Genomic DNA, 19,900 nt, shown 5'->3' with positions numbered 1-19,900 from the left:
CTTCATGAGGACAGCTGCTTGTAGAAGAGCTCACAAGGAGTTAATAGATGATTAATTAGTTTTAAGGTAAATAATTAATAACTGGTGTAGGATCTAACTTGGCTTCTGATCTGTAAATACTGATGTCTGCACCGCTGAAGCGTGTGCAAGACCATCTTGCATAGATACTATTTATTACTTGCCTCCAGCACTTTGCAAACCACTTCTTTTATAGTTCTAATGAGAAGAATAATCCATCATTCCTGGCTCAGACTGCCGGAGGTTGTCATGGCTGGTAGTGGTTTTGACCTGTAAATCTACAATAACTCTGCACGGGAAGGGAAGTACAGCTCATGTGCCACATACAAGCTTGGCACTGAGGAACAGAGGAGATGAAGGCCATCCCGGTGTCCCTGTACTGGTGGCAGTGCCCAGGGGCAGGCTGTGGGAATGGGAGCAAGATGTGTGCGGTGCTGATGGTTGAACACTTGGTCATCGGCAAGAGAAGTTGTACAGCACAGAGGGGAGATGAGAAATGGCACCAAGATGTTGCACATTGCATTGGAAAGGGGTTAAGCATCTCTGCTCTTGTGTTTTGAGCTCTCTCATGCTCCTGTTGGTGGGGCTGAGTGGGGTTGCTTGGTTCTGAGTACAGCCATGTGACAGTATGGATGAGAAGACTCTTACCCGGGATGAGGTGAAAACGTTTATCCATGCCAAAGTGAAACCTCATATCCTGGAAAGGGTGAAAGCTGCAAGGAGAAGCATGGGATGAGTGAGAATCCTGCTCATTTGTTAACTAGCATTATTCCACTTTTTCTGTGTGGTGATGGATCTCTGTACCAGGTTCACTCTCTGCCTTAGAGAAGAGCACTGGCATTCTGTCCCTGCGGTAAAACATGGTGTTCCCTAATTCAAGCAGCCTGCTTCTGGAAGGCTCTGTATGTACCTAGTTGTCCTTAGAGCCCTTCTGTTTTCTCCATGGGCCCCCCGTTAGAGCTGGAGGCCCTTAGGAGAGACACATTGACCTGCTAATTCCCTATAGCAGTTGCTACCCAGACCCAGCTGGGCAGTGTCTCTCCTCCCTGCCACACAGTGCACTGGTGAGTCGGAGGGCTAGAAGGTTGTCCCATGGTGGATCCCATGGCAGTGTTCTGGGAGGCTGTTGGCAATACACAGGGGACCCACCCGTTTCCTGATCCCATGTGAGACTGGTCAGATCAGAGATGTTCGTTCCAATGCCCTTGATGTTGTTTTAGTCTTGTTTTGATGGAAGCTATCTCCAAAACAGCTGTTGAGCAGGAGTCTGGGGGCATGCGTGACACTTCCTACAAGGCTTCTTTGCTGGCATTCTCATAGCTGTCACCTCCTTGCTCCCAGTCTGAGCCTGTGGGAAGTCTCTTCCTCTTGGGTCTGCTCAGAAGTGGTGGGTACAAGTGTTGAAACTTCTTCCTGTGTCCCTGGAAGCAGAGCCATGAACAGGAACAGCTCCGGAGGGAAGTTTTAGTGGGGAGTTTTCAAACGCTGACATGTCCACATGCAGAGCCTGTGTGATTTCCAGCCTTTCCCATGTGTCACATCACTCATTCCATGCCTGTGGATGATGCTTTGAATACTGCTCAGCTTTTCCTGCAGAATGGAAAGGTTTAGAGCCGGTTTAGTTTTTAAGAATGCTACAGAGCAGTTGGTCTGCAGCACTGGATGGGTTGTGTTGTGTTGTGTTGTTGTGTTGGGGGTTCCACGTTCACTGGTTTTATCTCCAGGTCTTACTTCCCACTTCAGAAAATGACTGCTCTTTAATGTCCTAAACCAGGTAAGTGCTGTCTGAATGGCTGTAATCATGAAAAGGCTCAGCAAAAAGACCTCTAAGTCAGATAAAGAGCACGTGGGTTCAAGAAGGAGTGACCCTTGGGAGGCCCTGGAGCCCTGAGAGTGGCTGCAGCAGCTCAGTGTGCATTAGTGCTTGTTTAGAGCTAAGCAGCAGAGCTGGGTGGACAGTGCAGTTTGTGTCTGTGGTTGCTTCAGTTAATCAGGGGATAGGAAACCACAAGGTTCTCCTAAAAAGTTTCTGGCTCAAAAGCAGAGCAGGGACAGACTAGATGGAAGTGGGTTTTTTTTGTGCTCCCTTTGCCTTTGGCCCATTGGTAGAACTCTGATGCTGCCATCCTCTTCCCAGCTGCAGGTGCTGCTGTTCCCAGGTAGCCAGGTCTTCTCTTCGAGTATTTTCCATTGAAGAAACAAGGTTCTTTTCTAGCAGAAAGGGTTTGGGAAGAATTGACAATGGTGAGACTTTGGAGGCAGCGTTTTTTAGAGGAGGAGCAATGGAGAGACCCCAATCCTGAATCTGCTCTCTAAATGCAGGCAGTAAAGTCCTGTCATTGTGTGCTGGAGAACATCTCCCCTGTTGTACCTCAGCTTGGAGGGAGCCCTGGAGTCTGTGTCAGTTCTTTTACCCCATATACTGTTGTTTTTGAGGAAAGACAATTCAAACCTCAGGCTGAGTCCTAAATTTCAGGAGTGAAGGCCCTTTTGAGCAAAAGCCTGTGGTGATGGTACCAGATGACACTGTGTGAGTGGCATCCTAAGCTGAGGGGTTTGGAAACGATGGGTGTAGTAATGTTTTTTCCATTGAGAGCTTAAAGGTTTTGAATAATGAAGAAAAACCTGTCATGTCTATGTCTTGGTTATGCCCTTTTTGCTAAGCAGGTTGGGTGTGTGACAGAGAAGTTGGGAATTTTCTGTACAGGTCAAGACTTTTAGAAGAATGCAGCTGAGTGACTCATATGTGTTCAATCCAAGTCAAAAATCAGGACAGTTTTATGCAAAGCATGTTAACTTCTGTTGCAAATGCTACAGCTATAAGAAGTGCCTTATTCTTGGCATCCATCTGGATTCTTGCAGAGATGGTGCTTAGAGTGGGTAATGTGTGGATTATCTATCTCACCATGACCAAAAGGAATCTGGAGCTCCCAATCTGGAAGATAATTCTGTGCCTTGACAGTACTGCAAGGGCTTTTAATAGCTTATGGTGCTACAGGAAGGCAGCCTGGTGGGAAAGTGATTTGAAGGATATAAGCAGAACATCACCCACCTTATTTTCCTCTGAGTTTTAAGAATATCCTGTTTAGCAGTTCCACTTCTGCAGTGGTGGAGCCCCATAAAATGCAGTAGCTCTCGAGAATTAGCTGTGAAAGGATGTGTAACTTTGTCCTGGGCTCAGCAGGAGCAGCCATATTTCTCCTTCTCAGTAGCTGGTGCAGTGCTGTGGTTTTGACTTTGGGCCTGGGAACAGAGCTGATAACACCAATGGTTTTAGTTACTGCTCAGTAATGTTTAGTCTGACCAAGGACTTTGTGAGTCTCATGCTCTGCCAGGGAGGAGGGGAAGCCGGGAGGAAGCAGAGACAGGACACCTGACCCCAACTAGCCAAAGAGGTATTCCATACCACAGCACATTATGCCCAGTATAGGAACTGGGGGCAGTTACCCGGCAGGGTGGGATCACTGCTCGGGTTGGGTTAGTTATCGATCGGCGGGTGGTGAGCGGTTGTATTCTCTTCCCTTGTTATTTCCCTTATCATTATTATTGGAAAAAAGCCTACAGCACCTGGGATTCCCAGGCGGTCTCTCATCCAAATGTTTGCTCTTAACTGCAAATAAAATGATTCATAGAATCATAGAACCATGGAATTGTTTGGGTTGAAGGGACCTTAAAACTCATCCAGTTCCACCTTCCTGCCATGGGCAGGGACACCTTCCACTGGAGCAGCTGCTCCAAGCCCCTGTGTCCAACCTGGCCTTGAGCACTGCCAGGGATGGGGCAGCCACAGCTTCTCTGGGCACCCTGTGCCAGCGCCTCAGCACCCTCACAGGGAACAGCTTCTGCCCAAGAGCTCAGCTCAGTCTCCCCTCTGGCAGGTTCAAGCCATTCCCCTTGGCCTGTCCCTACATCCCTTGTCCCAAGCCCCTCTTCATGTTTCCTGCAGCCCCTTCAGGCACTGGAGCTGCTCTCAGGTCTCCCCTTCTCTTGTCCAGGCTGCCCCAGCCCAGCTCTGTCCCCTGGCTCCAGAGCAGAGCTGCTCCAGCCCTTTGGTGAAATCCTGCTTTCTCTCCTCTGCTTCATTTAGTTTTATCTTGTACATCCCCATCTGGGAAATGTGGAAGTGCTGTTGGGACACAGGGTCAGTGTAGTGTTTGGAGGTGGAATCACAGCCCCTTTTTGTCTGCTCTGCGCATCCTCAGCACGGTGCTGTGTTGAGCTTAGGGAGGCAGTTGTCTGCCTGATTCTTGCTCAGATTTGCCTTTCCCAAGAAGAAAATGCCTTCATTCCCTGCACGAGCTGTCTGGCTGTCAGCTGCTCTGGCTGTCGGCTGCTGCCTTGCTTGCTAGCTGTCCTCCCAAGTGTGCAAGTGGATGCAAGGACCTGGAGGTGTATTTGGCTGTTGGGTTATTGCTGTCCATAGGAACCAGCTGAGATTTGTCCTTTTTCAGTATCTCTGTAGTTGCTTTTTAGGCTGGTTTTGTCATTAATCAAGTGTGCCTTTAAATCACATAGGTGAAGCAAGCACAGTTCTCTGTGCTGCCTCTGCAAGCTGGTGAATGGATTTCTCTCCAGCCTGCAAGCTCTTATTGAAGCTACTGAATTGATGAGTGACCCCTGCATGGGACTCATTCATCCTTTTTCCCCAGTGTGACTCTGCTTCTTTAATCATCTGGTCCCTGTGTCCAGCCTGACAGCATGGATGTGATACACCTCTATGTCCCTGCTCCATACTGCAGGCAATGCCAAGATACCCTCCTTGCTGCTTTTCCTTTATTGCATGTTTTGCTTTAGTTAAGACCTTCCCATCTCTTGACCCCAGCTTTGCTTTGAGCTGTGTTGGACCCACCCCTCCGAAGCACGCTCAGCAGCAGTGCCCTTTGCACATCTGCAACAGCTGGAGTTTTCTGCTGTGTTTCCCTGCATGTGAATACTTCGGGTTTGGATCCGTGGGCCAGAAATGTAGAAAAGGATAACTTAGGAAGAAGGCAGTTAATGAAGAAAAGCCTCTGTTTGTTAGGGTTTGGTGAGGAGGAGCAGGATGCACCATGACTGTAGTGCACAGGGTGGGGGGCACAGCCATGTTCTGTGACCCGGCATGCCCTGGGCATGGCCACAGATGTTTAGAAGACAGCCCAGTATGAGGTGTCTGTGCCCCTGTAACAGGGGAGACTGAGCTGAGCTCTGAGGCAGAAGCTGTTCCCTGTGAGGGTGCTGAGGCGCTGGCACAGGGTGCCCAGAGAAGCTGTGGCTGCCCCATCCCTGGCAGTGCTCAAGGCCAGGTTGGACACAGGGGCTTGGAGCAGCTGCTCCAGTGGAAGGGGTCCCTGCCCGGGGCAGGGGTTGGAGCTGGAGGAGCTTTAAGGTCCCTTCCAACCCAAACCAATGTGTGAGTCTGTGATTTCCCCGAGGATTCACCTTGGGAATATAAACCATGCTGTCTAAAAGGCAGAAATACCAACCTGCAGGGGGGGGGATGTCTTTTCCTGGGCAAGATGGGAAGGAGAAGAGCTCCTGTGGCCATGTCAGGGTTGCTGAGGTCCTGGGGAGCATAAGTTCTGGGCTATAGGTGCTGAGGCACTGGAATGGGTTGCCCAGGGAGGTTGTGAATGCTCCATCCCTGGCAGTGTTCAAGGCCAGATTGGATGAAGCCTTGGGTAATATGGTTTAGTGTGAGGTGTCCCTGCCCATGGCAGGGGGGTTGGAACCAGATGATCTTAAGGTCCTTTCCAACCCGAACTATTCTATGACCCTATTCTCTTGCATGAGGTCCTGCTTCTGCCTGTGGTGTTGCAGCAGGGAGGTGCAGCAGGGACTGCCTGCGGATGCCTTCCCTTGCACAGCAGTTAAACCTTAAAGAGATTTTGTTTTAAGTATGCAAACGATTTGACAGGTAACAGTGCTTGGCCAGGGAGGTGCCAACAGCGGATGCTTGGGGCAAAGCATGGGAGCCGCAGGACAGAGCCCGCTGTCTTGCTGGGCAGTTAGCTAAGAGCTAATAAGGGCAGTGCTGCGAATGCTGAAGGCAAATCCTGGCAAAGAAAGGAGTCTGGAGAGTGAAGTGGGAAGGGAGAGTGGAATCCAGCGTGGGGAGGGAGGGAACGTGCAAGGGGATCTGTAATTAGGTGAGACCGACGAGGCCAAGGTAGTGAGGGAGGCTGCAGAGATGGGGCTGGGTGAGCCAAGGAGGAAATGTGCAGGCCACCACCAGACAGTGCACAGAACTGTCCTTACCTCCTATGCGAGACCTGAAGAGGGTGAATGGGTACTTGGCAGTTGGTCTGTGCAATCCCAGACCCGCATCCATTCTATTTCCCCCTTCCATTCTGAACAGCCTGAATGCATCCTTGTGCTGTTTTGAGGTAATTTTGTAGGGTCCCTGTTGTTTTTTGTTCATTCAAATTGTGTCATTTCATCTTTTTTAAGTTGGTTTTCCTCCCTTCCTACCACGATTCCCAGTTTCTGTGGCTTTATTTCAAGCAGTCAGAGGTAACCTGCCCCAATCCGAGGAGCACTGAGCAAGGACAGCAAGGGAAGGTGGGAGCAGTGAAGCAGCGAACAAGCACGGTTTGCTCTCAGGATTCCCTCTTCCTCCATCAGAGGTTTCCCCTCCAATGAATCAATGAGAGCCATGGAGCAGGCAGCCAGTGACAGGCGGGTGATGCCGGTGACAGGCAGGTGATGCCGGTGACAGGCAGGTGATGCCGGTGACATGCGGGTGAGCTGTGCTGGGAGGAGCGGGCAGCTGCAGTGAGCGTGCCGGGGAGCACGTCAGCCCTGCCTGCAGCTCCCGGCCCCTAGCATGGCTCCGGCAGTGGTGGCAGGAGGGGCTCACAGCAGCGGTGCCTGCAGAGGCACAGGGACATGCTGGTGTGGTGGTGGCAGGAGGACTGGTCCCTTCCAACCCAAACCATGCTGTGAGGCCATGGCTCTATGGAAAGGATACCTGAGCAAGCGCCCGTAGCTGTGAGGTGTTGGGTTTCCCTTTTTGACATTTCCTATACGTTTCCTGCTGCCTCTCGTGATGCTCTGTGGCCTGGGCTGCTGCTAAATGACCAAATTTGGTCCAATGACCAAAGCCCTTTGTTGATTATATGCATTATGATTATTGCCTGTGGGTTGCTGTTTATGGAGATGCAGTGGGCTGCTGTGCAGTGGGTAGGAACCTTTCTGGCCTCCTTATGCCCAAAGCCATTTGCTCTGACACCTGACATAGCTGCAGGTTGCAACAACTGCTTGACCTGGTCAGGATGCTGCCCTGCCAAATCTTCTGGAGCTGTCAGATGGCCACTGCTCAGGGCCCAGGGTGTGGAGAATGGGGACACAACAGTGGAATAAGCAGGCAGCCAGCTTGGGCAGTGCATGTCATAGAACCATAGAATCCCTAGCTTGTCACAGCAGATAATGGGGAACCAAAGACAGGACAAAAAGTGAGAACCTTTGGTTCATGATAATCATGACTTCAAAGGTTCAGTGTCCAGCTGGAAGTTGTGTCCTTCAGGGATCGGTGTTGGGACTGGCCTTGTACAACATCTTTGTCGCTGACATGGACAGTGGGATTGAGTGTGCCCTTAACAAGTTTGCCAGTGACACCAAGCTGTGTGGTACTGTTGATGCACTGGAGGGAAGGAATGCCATCCAGAGGGACCTTGTGAGGTGGGCTGATGCCAACCTCATGAAGTTTAACCATGACAAGTGCAAGGTCCTGCACCTGGGTTGGAGCAATCCCAGGCACAGTTACAGGTTGGGCAGAGAAGAGATTCAGAGCAGCCCTGTGGAGAAAGACCTGGAGGTCTTGGTTGATGAGAAAATGAACATGAGCAGCTTCAGTGTGCGCTTGAGCCCAGAAACCAACCATGTCCTGGGCTGCATCAAAGGAGTGTGACCAGCAGGTCAAAGGAGGTGATCCTGCCCCTCTGCTCTGCTCTTGTGAGACCTCACTTGGAGCATTGTGTGCAGTTCTGGTGTCCTCAACGTAAACAGGACATGGAACTGTTGGAACAAGTCCAGAGGAAGCCACGAGGATGCTCAGGGACTGGAGCACCTCCCGTATGAAGACAGGCTGAGAAAGTTGGGGCTGTTCAGCCTGGAGAAGAGAAGCTGCATGGAGACCTCATAGCAGCTTCCAGTGTCTGAAGGGGCCTACAGGGATGCTGGGGATGGACTCTTCATTAGGGACTGTAGTGACAGGACAAGGGGTAATGGGTTCAAACTTAAACAGCAGAGGTTTAGATTGGATATAAGGAAGAAATTCTTTACTGTGAGGGTGCTGAGGCACTGGAATGGGTTGCCCAGGGAGGTTGTGAATGCTCCATCCCTGGCAGTGTTCAAGACCAGGTTGGATGAAGCCTTGGGTGATATGGTTTAGTGGGATGTGTCCCTGCCCATGGCAGGGGGGTTGGAACTGGATGATCTCAAGCTCCTTTCCAATCAAACTATTCTATGATTCTATGATTTTATGATTCTATGACTTGCTCCTTTATGTCATGTGTGCACATAATAAATTTAAAGCATTACATCCTTGATGCATCCTTATGCATTTCTTACAACTTTCCTGTAACTCCCTTTGGAGTTTTACTTGCCGTTGGTATACATTCATCTCCCATTTTCCCATACGTAGTGGGAAGGAGAAGAATGTTTTCCCACTTTCTCCCAGTGGCACAGAAGCTAGAGCTGGAAGTGGCAGGCAGCTGGAAAACCCAGCAAGCAGCAGCCCAAAGTATGGGCTGAATGGTTGTGAAGTGCCTGCATTAATGAAGAAGAATGGCAGAATAATGCAGAAGAGACAGAAACATAGGGGAAAGCACATGATGTATCTTATGATGGTTAAATTCTTACATTCCAACAGTAATTCTGGTTGTTGCTAAACAGTCAGCACCAAAAATAGGCACTGGTGGGTCCAGTCTGAAGTTATCCATCGGGAAGTATTCCAAGAGCTGAGTAAGATGGTGCCTCAGTGTTCATTTCCAGCAAGTCTCCACAGACTTCAGGAGCATCAGGAGCTTGAGAGGTAGCACAGCACTGGATTTTGAAAGGAAGAGATGGGGAATGAGCTGAGTAATTACTGATTAACCCAACCTTCCTTCTGGGGAAAACAATGGAGTATTTGAAGTGGAATTCAATTGAGAGAATGAAAGGAGGGTAATACAATTAATGCAACCTGGTGGTGTAAGGATATCTTTACCTGGGACCTCTGTCTGCTGTGTGCCTGCAGGAGAGCTCAGTCTGCTTTACTGCCTGTGAGCCCTGGCCCTGTCATCCCATTGCACCCTGCATCCCTCCTGCAGCTCCCCAGGTGGGGTGGGAGCAGCCGGTTTAGGAGCAAGGTGCTGATGTAGAAAAGGTCCTGAGGGCATGGAGTGCCACCCTGCAGCTAATGGGGGTGGATGGAGAGGCTTGAGGAGGACAGGGAGGAAAGCAAGCTGTTTGCTCTTCAGCCAGCTAAATACTGCTCTCAGAGAGGTGGGCACCCCAAAACCTTGTGAGGGATGCTGTGAGACACCCAGGGCTGGAGATCTCTGATGGACACATTGCAGCTGGCAGAGGCAGCCACTCTAAGCTGCTCATTCACATACAGTTTGAGGTCTCAGTTGTCAGTTTGATGGTGGGCCATGGGGAGTTCCCTCACCCACCCAGCACCCAGCAGGTCGGTTGTGTGGGAAGCTGGTGTGCCTTCCTCAGGCCTGTTGTTTGCTTTGAGCTGTGTTATAGTAGGACCTTATTGCTGTGCAAAGAGAGCTACGTTCTTCAGCTGGCATTGTAAGTCAGGGTACATCATTATTGTTGAGAAATTAATTTAAAGGTATCCTACTCCCCCCAGCTTTGAGCTATCACTACTCGCTGTTTCCTGACAGCTTAGCAGCCTCCTGCTGTAGGCTGGAGCACCAGCATGGCTGGGGATGCTGGAGGCAAGCTGCAGGTCCCACAAGGTTTGCTGCTGCACATGAACCGTTCCCTCCATGGCTGTGATGGGAAGTGGTTCTGTGAGCCTGCTGCAGGCAGCACGGGCAGCAGATCTTGGGAGCACAAACTGGATTTGAGCTCACGTGAATGTGTCCAGGCAGGGTTACCTGGCTCCGCTTCATCCCTAGCTCTTTATGACCAACACTTGCTCTGAAAGGGGGGACTGGGAGCAGTCACTGTGCTGCACCATCTGTCCCTCCACCTTTTGTACAGGTTCATCACCAAAATGCTTTGTTATGAGCAAACTTTGATCCCCTTATTTGTGCTGATGGGCTTATAAGCAGCCAACAAGCATGGCTGCAGAAGCAGTTAATGCATAGCACAGCTCTCCCTTCATCCTCAGGTTTGTTTCCCATGGGGGTTTTCTGGCTCTGTTGCCAGCCTGGAGCAGCAGGAGGAGCATGGCTGTGGGATGAGAACACCCAAGGGGGAAGCTGAGGTGCTGCCCAGCTCAGCAGCAGGCTGTGAAAGGGTTATTCCATTGCTGCAGAGCTCTCAGTGTCCAGCCACTGGACTTGTTCTCCATGTTCCTTGGTGACCACAGCAGCTCAGCACCTTTGCCCGGCTGGACCAGCAGCTGTGAGGAGCACACTGGGTTCACAGGGTGTGTGAAACAGGATCCATCACTGCTTCTGCAGAACAGTGTTTTATAAGTACAGTCCCACTGATGTTATCACCTTTTAATTACCTGAAAAGGTGTCACAGAAAAATCAGTTATTCACCTGCTGCCTTTTTTAGTGACCTGGAAAGTCAAGAGGTACAATTTAGTCTGATGCAGATCGCCTCCAAACGCAGCCGGGTGGTGCAGATGATGGGTTTTAGTGAGCACTTTTAGTCCCAGAGGGTCTGTAAGAGCTTCTTAGACCCTTCCAGGCATCACCTCTGTGTAAAAACCTTGTGATGTCTTGCACTGACGTTGATCCCTGGCAGTGCCTCTCCTTGCTGCACCTCTGGCAGGATTTGTCCCTCTTGGCATGCTGGAAGTCACAAATCCCGGGGCTGCTAGCACTCCATGATGGCACTGGATGTCTCTGTGCCCTCTCTCCTGGCAAAGGCAGATGGACAGCATCAGTGTGTCCTATTTCTGCAGCTCAGCAAGCAGCTGTAGCTCCTTGTGTTGCTTCTGTGTGGAAGGGACAATCCTGGCTCTGCTCATGGTCACTCAGCTCTCTCCTGCCCAGCCCTCTGTGTGCTCCCCTGTTCTGTCCCATTATACTGAGCTTGAATAAATAAGTTGCAATGTCAGACTCTGAGCTCCATTTCCAGGAGGGGTCATCAGCCTTAGGGAACTGAAGGACTGCACAGAGGTCATTGATATCCCGAATCTCTTTTGGCAAATGGGACTTGAGATGGAAAGTCCTCTGCAGGGCTGGTCTCCATCTATCCATCTGTCCCTCCCTTTGTCCCTCCATTGGCCCATCTGCTGGTACTGGGGATTGTCCTGATCCAGGTGCAGGACCTTGCCCTTGGGCTGGTTGAACTTCACGAGGGTCACACAGACCCACTCCTCCAGCCTGCCCAGGTCCCTCTGATGCCACTCTTCCCTCCAGTGTCACCCACTAATTTGTTGAGGGTGCCCTCAATTGTGCTGTCTGTGTTGTAGATGCAGATGCAGAATAGTATTGGTCAGAGTACGACACCACTTGTTACTGGTTTTCACTTGCACATTGAGCCATTAATTGCAACAGTTTGGATGTGCCCACCCCACCAATTCCTTATCCATCTATAGACCATCCATGAAATCTTTATATCTCCAAATAAGAGGCAAGAAGATTGTGGGGGACCATATGAAGGGCCTTATAGAAGTCCAGGTAAATGGCATCTGTATCTCTTCCCTTGTCCACTGTGCAGTCACTCCATTATAGAAGAGCACCAGCTAAGGTATGATTTGTCCTTGGTGAAGCTATGTTGGCTGTCTCCCATCGCCTCCCTGCCATCCATATGTATCAACATGTCTTCCAGGAGGAGACCATGCTCCATGATCTTACTGGGCTTGGAGGTGAGGCTGCCTGATCAGTAGTTCCCATCTTGGGGATGCAGCAGCCCTTCGAGCCAATCTCTGCCCTGATGATTTTAAGAACAGGTTTGATTTTTATTACTTTAAGGCCATAGAACACCATGGAAAATATTTCAACCCATGCTGTATATTCCTAGGAAGGATTCCTTGGGGTTTATTCCCAGAGGCCAGATAGCTTGTGGGGCTGCCAGGTCTGAGCTTCCTCTTTGCATTCACCTTCAGAAGATAGCCTACGTTCTGTAAAGGGCCACATCCATGGCAACCTGCGAGAGACAGAAGACAAGTTGTAAGGTTTATTTTTGTTACATGTCCTTCGAGGAGCTGTGGTCAGGACTTTCCTTTAGAATTCAAAGAGGTAACTGTCAGAAAGATTCCTCTTCCAGCTTTGCCAGGTAACTCAGTTATGAATGAGCCTGCAGTTGTACTTCTCTGGATTACGTAGGTTGATTGTTGGCAGTAATGAATTGCAGGTCACGAATGGGTGGAAGTTCATTAATGTGAGCAATAAGTGAGTGAGGAAGCTTTGACAGCCAAGAAGTGTATCGAGTGTGCAAAATCACTGTCAGCAGGATGCTCAGACGTGCTGTGCTTCCCATTAACTGTGAAGGGTGAAGGTCTGGTGCCTGCTGCTGCTGCCCTCCCATTGGCAGTTTGGAGGCTTCTTCCTTCTTTATGGATAATGGTGAACATCAGTGATGAGCATTGGGCTGCAGGCGGATTCTCCTTCCTGCCCTGAGGAGCATCCTGCATGGCAGCTCTGGGTGCCAGTTCCTTGTGTTTGCCTCTTTTCCTGTTGCTTGAGAGATGCTTTTGGGAACTTGGAGAGATGTGGGGAAGGTGACACAGGGGAATTGGGGTTTCCTCCTTCCGAGGTAGCTGAGGCTGCGATGGAGCTGAGAGGTGTTACAAGCCTGGGCTGAGCATTTGCAGGTGCCCCATTTGCTGTTGGCAAGAGGAGGAGAAAGAGCTTCCACTGCTGCCTGTTCCCCTGCCTGCACCCCCCTCCCCTGTGCTTCCTGACCCCCCCCCCCCCCAGGGCAGGTCACAGCCCAGGTCTCCATCCCAGACCAAAGCCTCCTCCCCACTGACAGGGAATCCCTGGGACATGGCCCATGTTCTGGTGAGCATGGGAACATCCCCGCTCCTCTGCTGTGCTCGGTGCCAGCAGGAGTGGAGCAGACATCCCTGGTGGGCTGTGGGATGCGGGAGCCTGGCCTGGCCTCTTGAGCATCACATCTGCTCTGCTCGCTGGGGTGATGCTGTGGTACTTGAGCTCCTGTTGCTGAATGTCACTCGCCGTGAACAGTTAAATAGATTTGAGTGAGTCACTTAAACAGACGCTATGGATGTGAAAATAATTGTCTGGGAAATCTGTGGTGCCAGGTTGCCAAGTAATCCTCACACATCCCGTGACTCAAAGGCAGCAGCAGTGTTTTCTCCTTGCTGCTCAGTTGGAAATAACTTAAGGAAAGGCAGCCGAGCTCCCTGTCCTGTGTCCCCTCCATCTGTCCACATGGTCCTGTCCCCTTCCTGAGCAGCCAGCTTGGGGAGATTCTCACCTGTGCTCACCCCTTGCCCTGTGCATCCTCAGTTCTGGCATCACTGCAGCCAATCCCTCAGCTCACATTGACAGGAAGAGGGGAAATGACATTGCGGTGAGTTATGTGAAATTGTTTCTTAGGATCAATGGTGGATATGGGTGGGAAGGGACCCTGGTGGCCCCTGGTCCAGTACCCTCCAGCAAGTCAGGTTACTCAGGCCTTCACCCACAGCCACATGCTAAGATGTCCCTAAGGATGGAGCTCACAGACTCCCTGGGTCCAGTATTTGACTTCGTTCATGATGACATTTTCTTTTCCTAATGTCTGATATGAATTTTCCTTATCCCAGCTTGGCTCACTGCTGATTGTCCTGTCCCTGTGCTCCTCCAGGCTTCGGCAAGAAGGTTATGTCCAAGGATTCCAGGAAGCTCCAGCTTCTCTCCATCCTCCTGCTGGGGAGTCACAGGCTGCAGTAGGAGCCCCTTTGGCCTTCCCCTTTGCTGGTGAACAAGCCTGGCTCTTGGCCTGACCCTGTGTTTGTGGCAGCCTGTTGTCCCCCAGCACTCTTGGGTCTTTGCTTCCTTGGGAGTTGGCCCCAGCCTGTCCGGGTGCAGCAGTTCCTCAGCCTGGGCTGGTTTATTTCCTCATCAAACACAAGTTCTTTCAGGAATGGGGGAAAAAGATAAATAATTAGTCAAATGAGAACTCCAGCTGGGGATGAGCTCTTCCTTCCCTGCCTTTGTGCTTATTCTGTAGCTCATACATAACTGTACCGCTCTCCCTGGAAAGGTGCTGTGTTGGCTTGCTCAGAATACCTGGAGCCTGGGGTGAACGTATTGACAGACGTGTTCCCTTTTTCCTTTTCACAATAGCATCGAAGCTCTTAGCTCTGAGTCAGAGATGAATACAGCATCCATAGGATGTGACCTTCCCCAGCACATTCCCATCATCCTGATTTTCTCATTATGCCTGTGACTGGCAGGTGGGAGCGTATGGCACAGAGCTACCACAGCCACTGGAATGACTCAGATAATGTGCCTAGAGTCTATTAAACAAAGTCTATTTAATTAAGTAAGTGTTGATCTCATCAGAATCAAGAGGGAGCATTGGGGTAGCAGCTTCTCTAGAAATCATATTCGAATGGCAGGCGGTTTGTACGTTCATTTGCATCTGGATCTCGAGATACTGCAACATGCTGGTGTCAAGGCTGAGCTTTGGGATTGGTTGGCACCGTGGTTGGGGCACAGCTACATCCCTGGCAAGCCAGCTACAAGCCCATGGATGAGCACAGGGTGTTTGGTGCCACCAGCCAGTCTTTCTGCAGTGCACAGCATCATGGGCTGCACAGGCAGGGCACAGTTGTGTACCAGTGCGCTGAGCCATCTTCCACTGGAGCAGCTGCTCCAAGCGCTGTGTCCAACCTGGCCTTGAGCACTGCAGGGATGGGGCAGCCACAGCTTCTCTGGGCACCCTGTGCCAGCGCCTCAGCACCCTCATGGTACCACGTTTCTCCCCTATGTCCAGTTCAAACCCATTGCCCCTTGTCCTTTCCCTGCAGGCCCTGGTCAAAAGTCTCCACCTTTCCTCTGAGCCCCCTGAAGTCCTGAGCAGCCACAGGAAGGTCTCCCTGGAGCTGTCCCTTCTCTGGGCTGCACAGCCCCAACCCTCTCCCCTTTCTCCACAGCAGCTGTCCCAGCCCTTGGGCTGCTTTGAAAGCTCCTCTGGACCCAGCAGGTCCATGCACGTCTTGTGCTGGGGACCCTGAGGTGGACGCAGAGCTCCAGGGGATGTCAGGAGAGCAGAGCAGAGGAGCAGCATCCCCTGCCTGGCCCTGCCGGTCCCACTGCTGGTGATCAGCCCAGGAGACACTTGGCTTTCTGGGCTGCAAACACACAGTGCTGGGCCATGTCCTGTTTGTCACCCACCAGCATCCCTGAGTCCTTCTCCACAGGGCTGAATGCCTCACTGAGCAGAAGGTTTTTGGTGACCAGCAGTGGTTTTCATTTCACTGCAGGAACCATCACTGTGGATTGTGTATCCATTTCCTTCCTCTTTCTGCAGAACACTGGATACAGGGCAGGTTAGGGCTGTGCGGACAGCTGGTCCTGCAGGATGGCTTCCTGCCTCTAGCCTGGTTATTTCCAGGCTCAGGACTGTTAGGAGAGTCCAGCAGCATGCTTGGGGTGGAAGTGCTCCCAGCCTGGAGCTGGGGGTGCTTGCAGTACTCGTCTCCAGATGCTAAGGGGCTGGGCAGCAGATTTCAGCAGTCTCCAAAACATCTGTGTTTCCTTTTTTCTGTTCAGAAACGAAGGAGGAGCTGGAAGAGCTGATGTCTGACATAAAGAAGACAGCAAACAAAGTACGCTCCAAGCTAAAGAGTGAGTATTTGCCTGTGATGCTGCTCTGGAGCTCTGCCCACTGCTCTCCACTGGGCAGGGGTGCAGCATGCAGGGAGCGTTGCTGCCCTGCTCCATGCCTCCACTGCCCAGCACTCACCATTCATCCTCCGTGACCAGAAATGCCATGGGGCCCTGGCTGTCATCTCAGCCCTGTGCTGGCAGCACCTGGGGTGTGACACGGGGTCAAGACAGTTTTGTGGTGGTTTGCTCCGGGTGGGATAGGGCAGGTTACAGACCCACAGCCCTGCCCCATCTGTGCATCCTCTGGTGTCAGCTTGAGCTGGCACTGGGAGCTGCAGAGCATGGGGAAGAGACATCTGCTGTTACTTTGCTGGGATCTCCTGGGGATGGATGTCACTTTCTGTCCCCCTAGCATCCTCCAGCTGCTTTTATTTGCCCTTTGTGATTTTGCCCCCTTGTGCCCCAGTCCCAAGGTGGAGGTGATGGAGTGGGGCTGTGAGCACTGGCAGGCACTGGGCTCTTGCAGTGAGCAAACCCCCAGCATGGCCAAAGGTTGGTTTGCCAGGGCTGAGCTGTTGAAGAGGTGCTGCTGGGGAATGTGCAAGCCTCCAAGGAGAGCTGGCCCTTCCCTGATGAGCCTGTTGGCACAGGCAGCCAAGGCAGGTGCAGCACCAAGGGGTCCCACGCAGGTTATCCTGTCTAATCAACATGTCCTGTTGTCTTGGCATGCCTCTGCTTAGGCAGTGCATGGAAAGAGCATGGTCAGTGGGACTGTTGGTTTCCACCATCGAAGAGTCAATCAATGTCTTTGACAAGTGGACAGTGAGAACAACGTGACTGTCAGCCTGCTGGTGGCTGGGGCTGTGCTGCAGCACTTGTCTGAGCCCAGAAACTCAAGATCAGATCCCAGGGAATGCAGGTGGTCAGTGAGAATGGTAGGTAGGAGGCAGGTCCTCCCAGCACAGCTCAGATTTGCCTTGGACATCAGTGTGGGATTTGGTTGCGACTGTTGTAGGAGACCTGGCTGTGTCTGAAGGATCAGAGAGGAGCTGATGCTTCCCCCATGGCAGCAACATTCCCCCTAATCGCAGGGTTTCGTGGGAGCCCTGCAGTCATGGAGAGCTTAGATATGGCTAGATCTGTTTGCTAGGTTTGTCACCACTGGCTTGGCCATGTCCCATACATATGGCAGAAGGTGACTTGTACCTGCTTTGTCCCCTTGCTACCCTCTGTCCTCCTGACACATGCCCTCACGTAGACCCAGAAAGGAGAGTTAAGGATCAGCTTACCCATTTCATAGACCAGGGGACCTCTTCCCATGGCCCAGAGCTCCACCAGCTATACTGGGATCACTCCCTGGTGTCCAGATGCAGACAGGGTTTAGCCCATGCAAAACAAAAATCCTTTTCCATAGGTGTCATCCTATAGGTGTTTGTTCTGTGGTTTTTAGGGTGCTTCAGGAGCCTGAAGGATTGCAGGACAGGCTCCGATTCCTGTTTCCTTCTCCAGAAAAGACTCACTGGTACCGTTTTTACCTGGAGCAACAGATGTTAGTCCCTGTGCTTTGTCCCATGTCACGGCCAGCATGATCAATGAAAGAAAACAGTCAGGGCTCATCAAAACCACCATCTGCTGACAACAAATGAACTTCTTTAGGACAGACGTTGCTCATGCAGTGGCTCAGTCTAATTACCAGCTTCTTGGGAAAATGTGAATTTATTAATGATCATAAACGCACAATGTTTGCCAATACTGTTCCTTGGGAACAGTTTGTGACGAACGTGGAGGAAGACCAGTTGCTGACAGAGTATGTTGGGCAGGCAGCAGGCAATGTGCACACAGGCAGGAGCATGCACAGAGACGTTCTGTGGCCATCAGGCTGTGTGAGACAGAGCCTTTCACATAAGCTGTAGGTCAGATGCTAGTTCCAAGAGAGAATAGGAGGGAATGCAGAATTAGTGCTGATGTTCTCCAGCCCTTCCCCAGAGCAAGCTGTGCCACTGGACACCTCTTCCAGCACCACAGAGGGTTCCCCAGGCCCACAGTCCTCCTCACAGTGCTGCTGCTCTCCACAGGCTGCTGCTGTGGGGCCACACATGCTAACCAGCACACAGCAGAAACAGATGCCCATCGTGTGGTTATGTCCCAGGCTCTCACCTTGCCACTCTTGAGTGGTGATGGGGAGATACTGAGCTGCTCCAGGGAATGGGGAGTCCCTGCTTCAGGTGAAACCTGCCCCATACTGGGCTCATGGGACCTACTCCATTGTGGAGGTGCTGGGGACAGAGGGCTGTGGGACATCTGTGTTGGGAAGGTGCCATCAGCCAAACTCAAGGGACACCACCAGCTCACACCTGGTGGTCTACATGGTGCCATGCATCTCTGTATGCTGGACCAGCCTGCTGCTGGGAGCTTTCTGACAGGCTTTTGAAGTCCCTGCATTTCAGGTTTTGAATTAGTGTGTCCCAAGCTGGCCTCAAGGAGCAGCCTGTGCCCGACCTCCTGCCCTGCCCTCTCCCTGCCCAAATCATGATGGGATGCGGAGCAGGGCAGTGCTGCTGCCTGCTGTCATTTATGGGTTTTGGACAAGGGAAGAATTCATCTCACTTAGTTGCATTACTGGGCATAATTAAAAGGGCAAAGCTATGCTTTGCTGCAGAGGACTGTGCAGCAAGGTGAAGCACGCTCTCACCATCCTGCTGGGTCCTGCCTGGGCACGAATGGGCAGCTGGGACACCTTTTAGGGTCCCTGGAGAAGTTTGAGCTTTGGTATTTTGCGGAGACATTTTAGCTGTGATTCCTCCTCGTGCCTAGCAGGGGGAGAACAGCACTCCATAGAATCATGGCATCACCCAGCTTGGAAAAGACCTTGAAGATCATCAATCCACCCTCAGCACTGCCAAGGCCAGCACTAACCCATGGCACCAAGGCCTCGTCTCCATGCTGTGTGAACACTTGCAGGGATGGTGCCTGCAGCCCTGCCCTGGGCAGCCTGTTCCAATGCACCCTCTAGGGAGGAAATTTGTCCTCATCTCCAATCTAACCCTCCCCTGATGCAGCTTGAGGCCGTTTCCTCTTGTCCTGTTACTTGTTCCTTGGGAGCAGAGCCCAGCCCCTCCTGGCTCCATCCTCCTGCCAGGCACTTGTAGGGAGCCATCAGGTCCCCCCAGTTGTTTGTATATTGTAAAGTGTGGAGATCAGACCCAAGCATTCCATCAGTTTTGCATTTAAATCCTCCCTTACCAGCCTGGGGGACGAAGGTGCTGCCCTCCACAGCACCAAGCCTCAGCTGGTGGCCAGGCACCGAGTGCTTTGCAGTAATGGAACGGGGCTTTGCTGCTTGTCCAGGCTGAATTGCTGGCTAGGGTGAGGAGCTGGGGAGTGCTCAGTGCCAGGTGCTTCTCAGTTCACAAACATCAATCTCTTACAGTCCCTTTGCCAAGCAATTCATTTTCCTTCTCCAAACAGCATGAAATAACCTATGCCCTTCTCCCCTGACCAGGTATTGAGCAGAGCATTGAACAAGAGGAAGGACTGAACAGGTCATCTGCTGACTTGCGGATAAGGAAGACTCAGGTCAGTCTCTGCCCTGTGGCACTGGGATGGGGAGGAGAGGATGCGGCTGGAGGTAGTGGAGGGGTCTTCAGTGTAAAGAACTTCTTTCTGCTGAGGATGGACGAGCATTGGAACAGGCTCCCCAGGAGGGGCTGGAGTCTCCCTCTCGAGACATTCAACCCCCACCTGGATCTGTTCCTGTGTGACCTGCTCTGGGGGCAGGGGGTTGGCCTGGGTGATCTCTAGAGGTCCCTTCCAACCCTGACAGTTGTGGGATTCTGTGTTCCCAGAGGTGATGGGAGAGGAGGGCTTAGCTTTAGAGCAGTCAAGTTGTGGTGTGCACATACTGGGCAAAGGAATGCAGCATGGTGCCAAATAGGGGAGTGCAAAAGCCAGCCTGAAGGACCTGTGACTTAAGTATGTGGCAAGGCAGCTGTGGAGGGGAG

The 19,900-nt window shown here is 51.7% G+C and overlaps 1 protein-coding gene across 2 annotated transcripts in view; it reads left to right on the top strand.

Annotated features, from left to right (window-relative positions):
* STX1A (syntaxin 1A) overlaps positions 1–19,900 on the top strand; it is a 57,978-nt gene that overhangs the window by 22,255 nt on the left and 15,823 nt on the right. For both annotated transcript variants that reach the window (XR_004550209.1, XM_034068735.1), the window contains exons 4-5: positions 15,843–15,917; positions 19,402–19,475. Coding sequence is in view for 1 of the 2 variants with exons in the window: in XM_034068735.1 (XP_033924626.1) it covers positions 15,843–15,917; positions 19,402–19,475 (149 nt within the window). In the remaining variant the exon portion in view is untranslated. The remainder of the gene's footprint in view (positions 1–15,842; positions 15,918–19,401; positions 19,476–19,900) is intronic.

Source organism: Melopsittacus undulatus, chromosome 13 (assembly GCF_012275295.1).
Source record: "Melopsittacus undulatus isolate bMelUnd1 chromosome 13, bMelUnd1.mat.Z, whole genome shotgun sequence".
Lineage (NCBI taxonomy): Eukaryota > Metazoa > Chordata > Aves > Psittaciformes > Psittaculidae > Melopsittacus > Melopsittacus undulatus.
The sequence above is the reverse complement of the archived record's forward strand: the minus strand, read 5'-3'. Positions and strand labels throughout refer to the sequence as shown.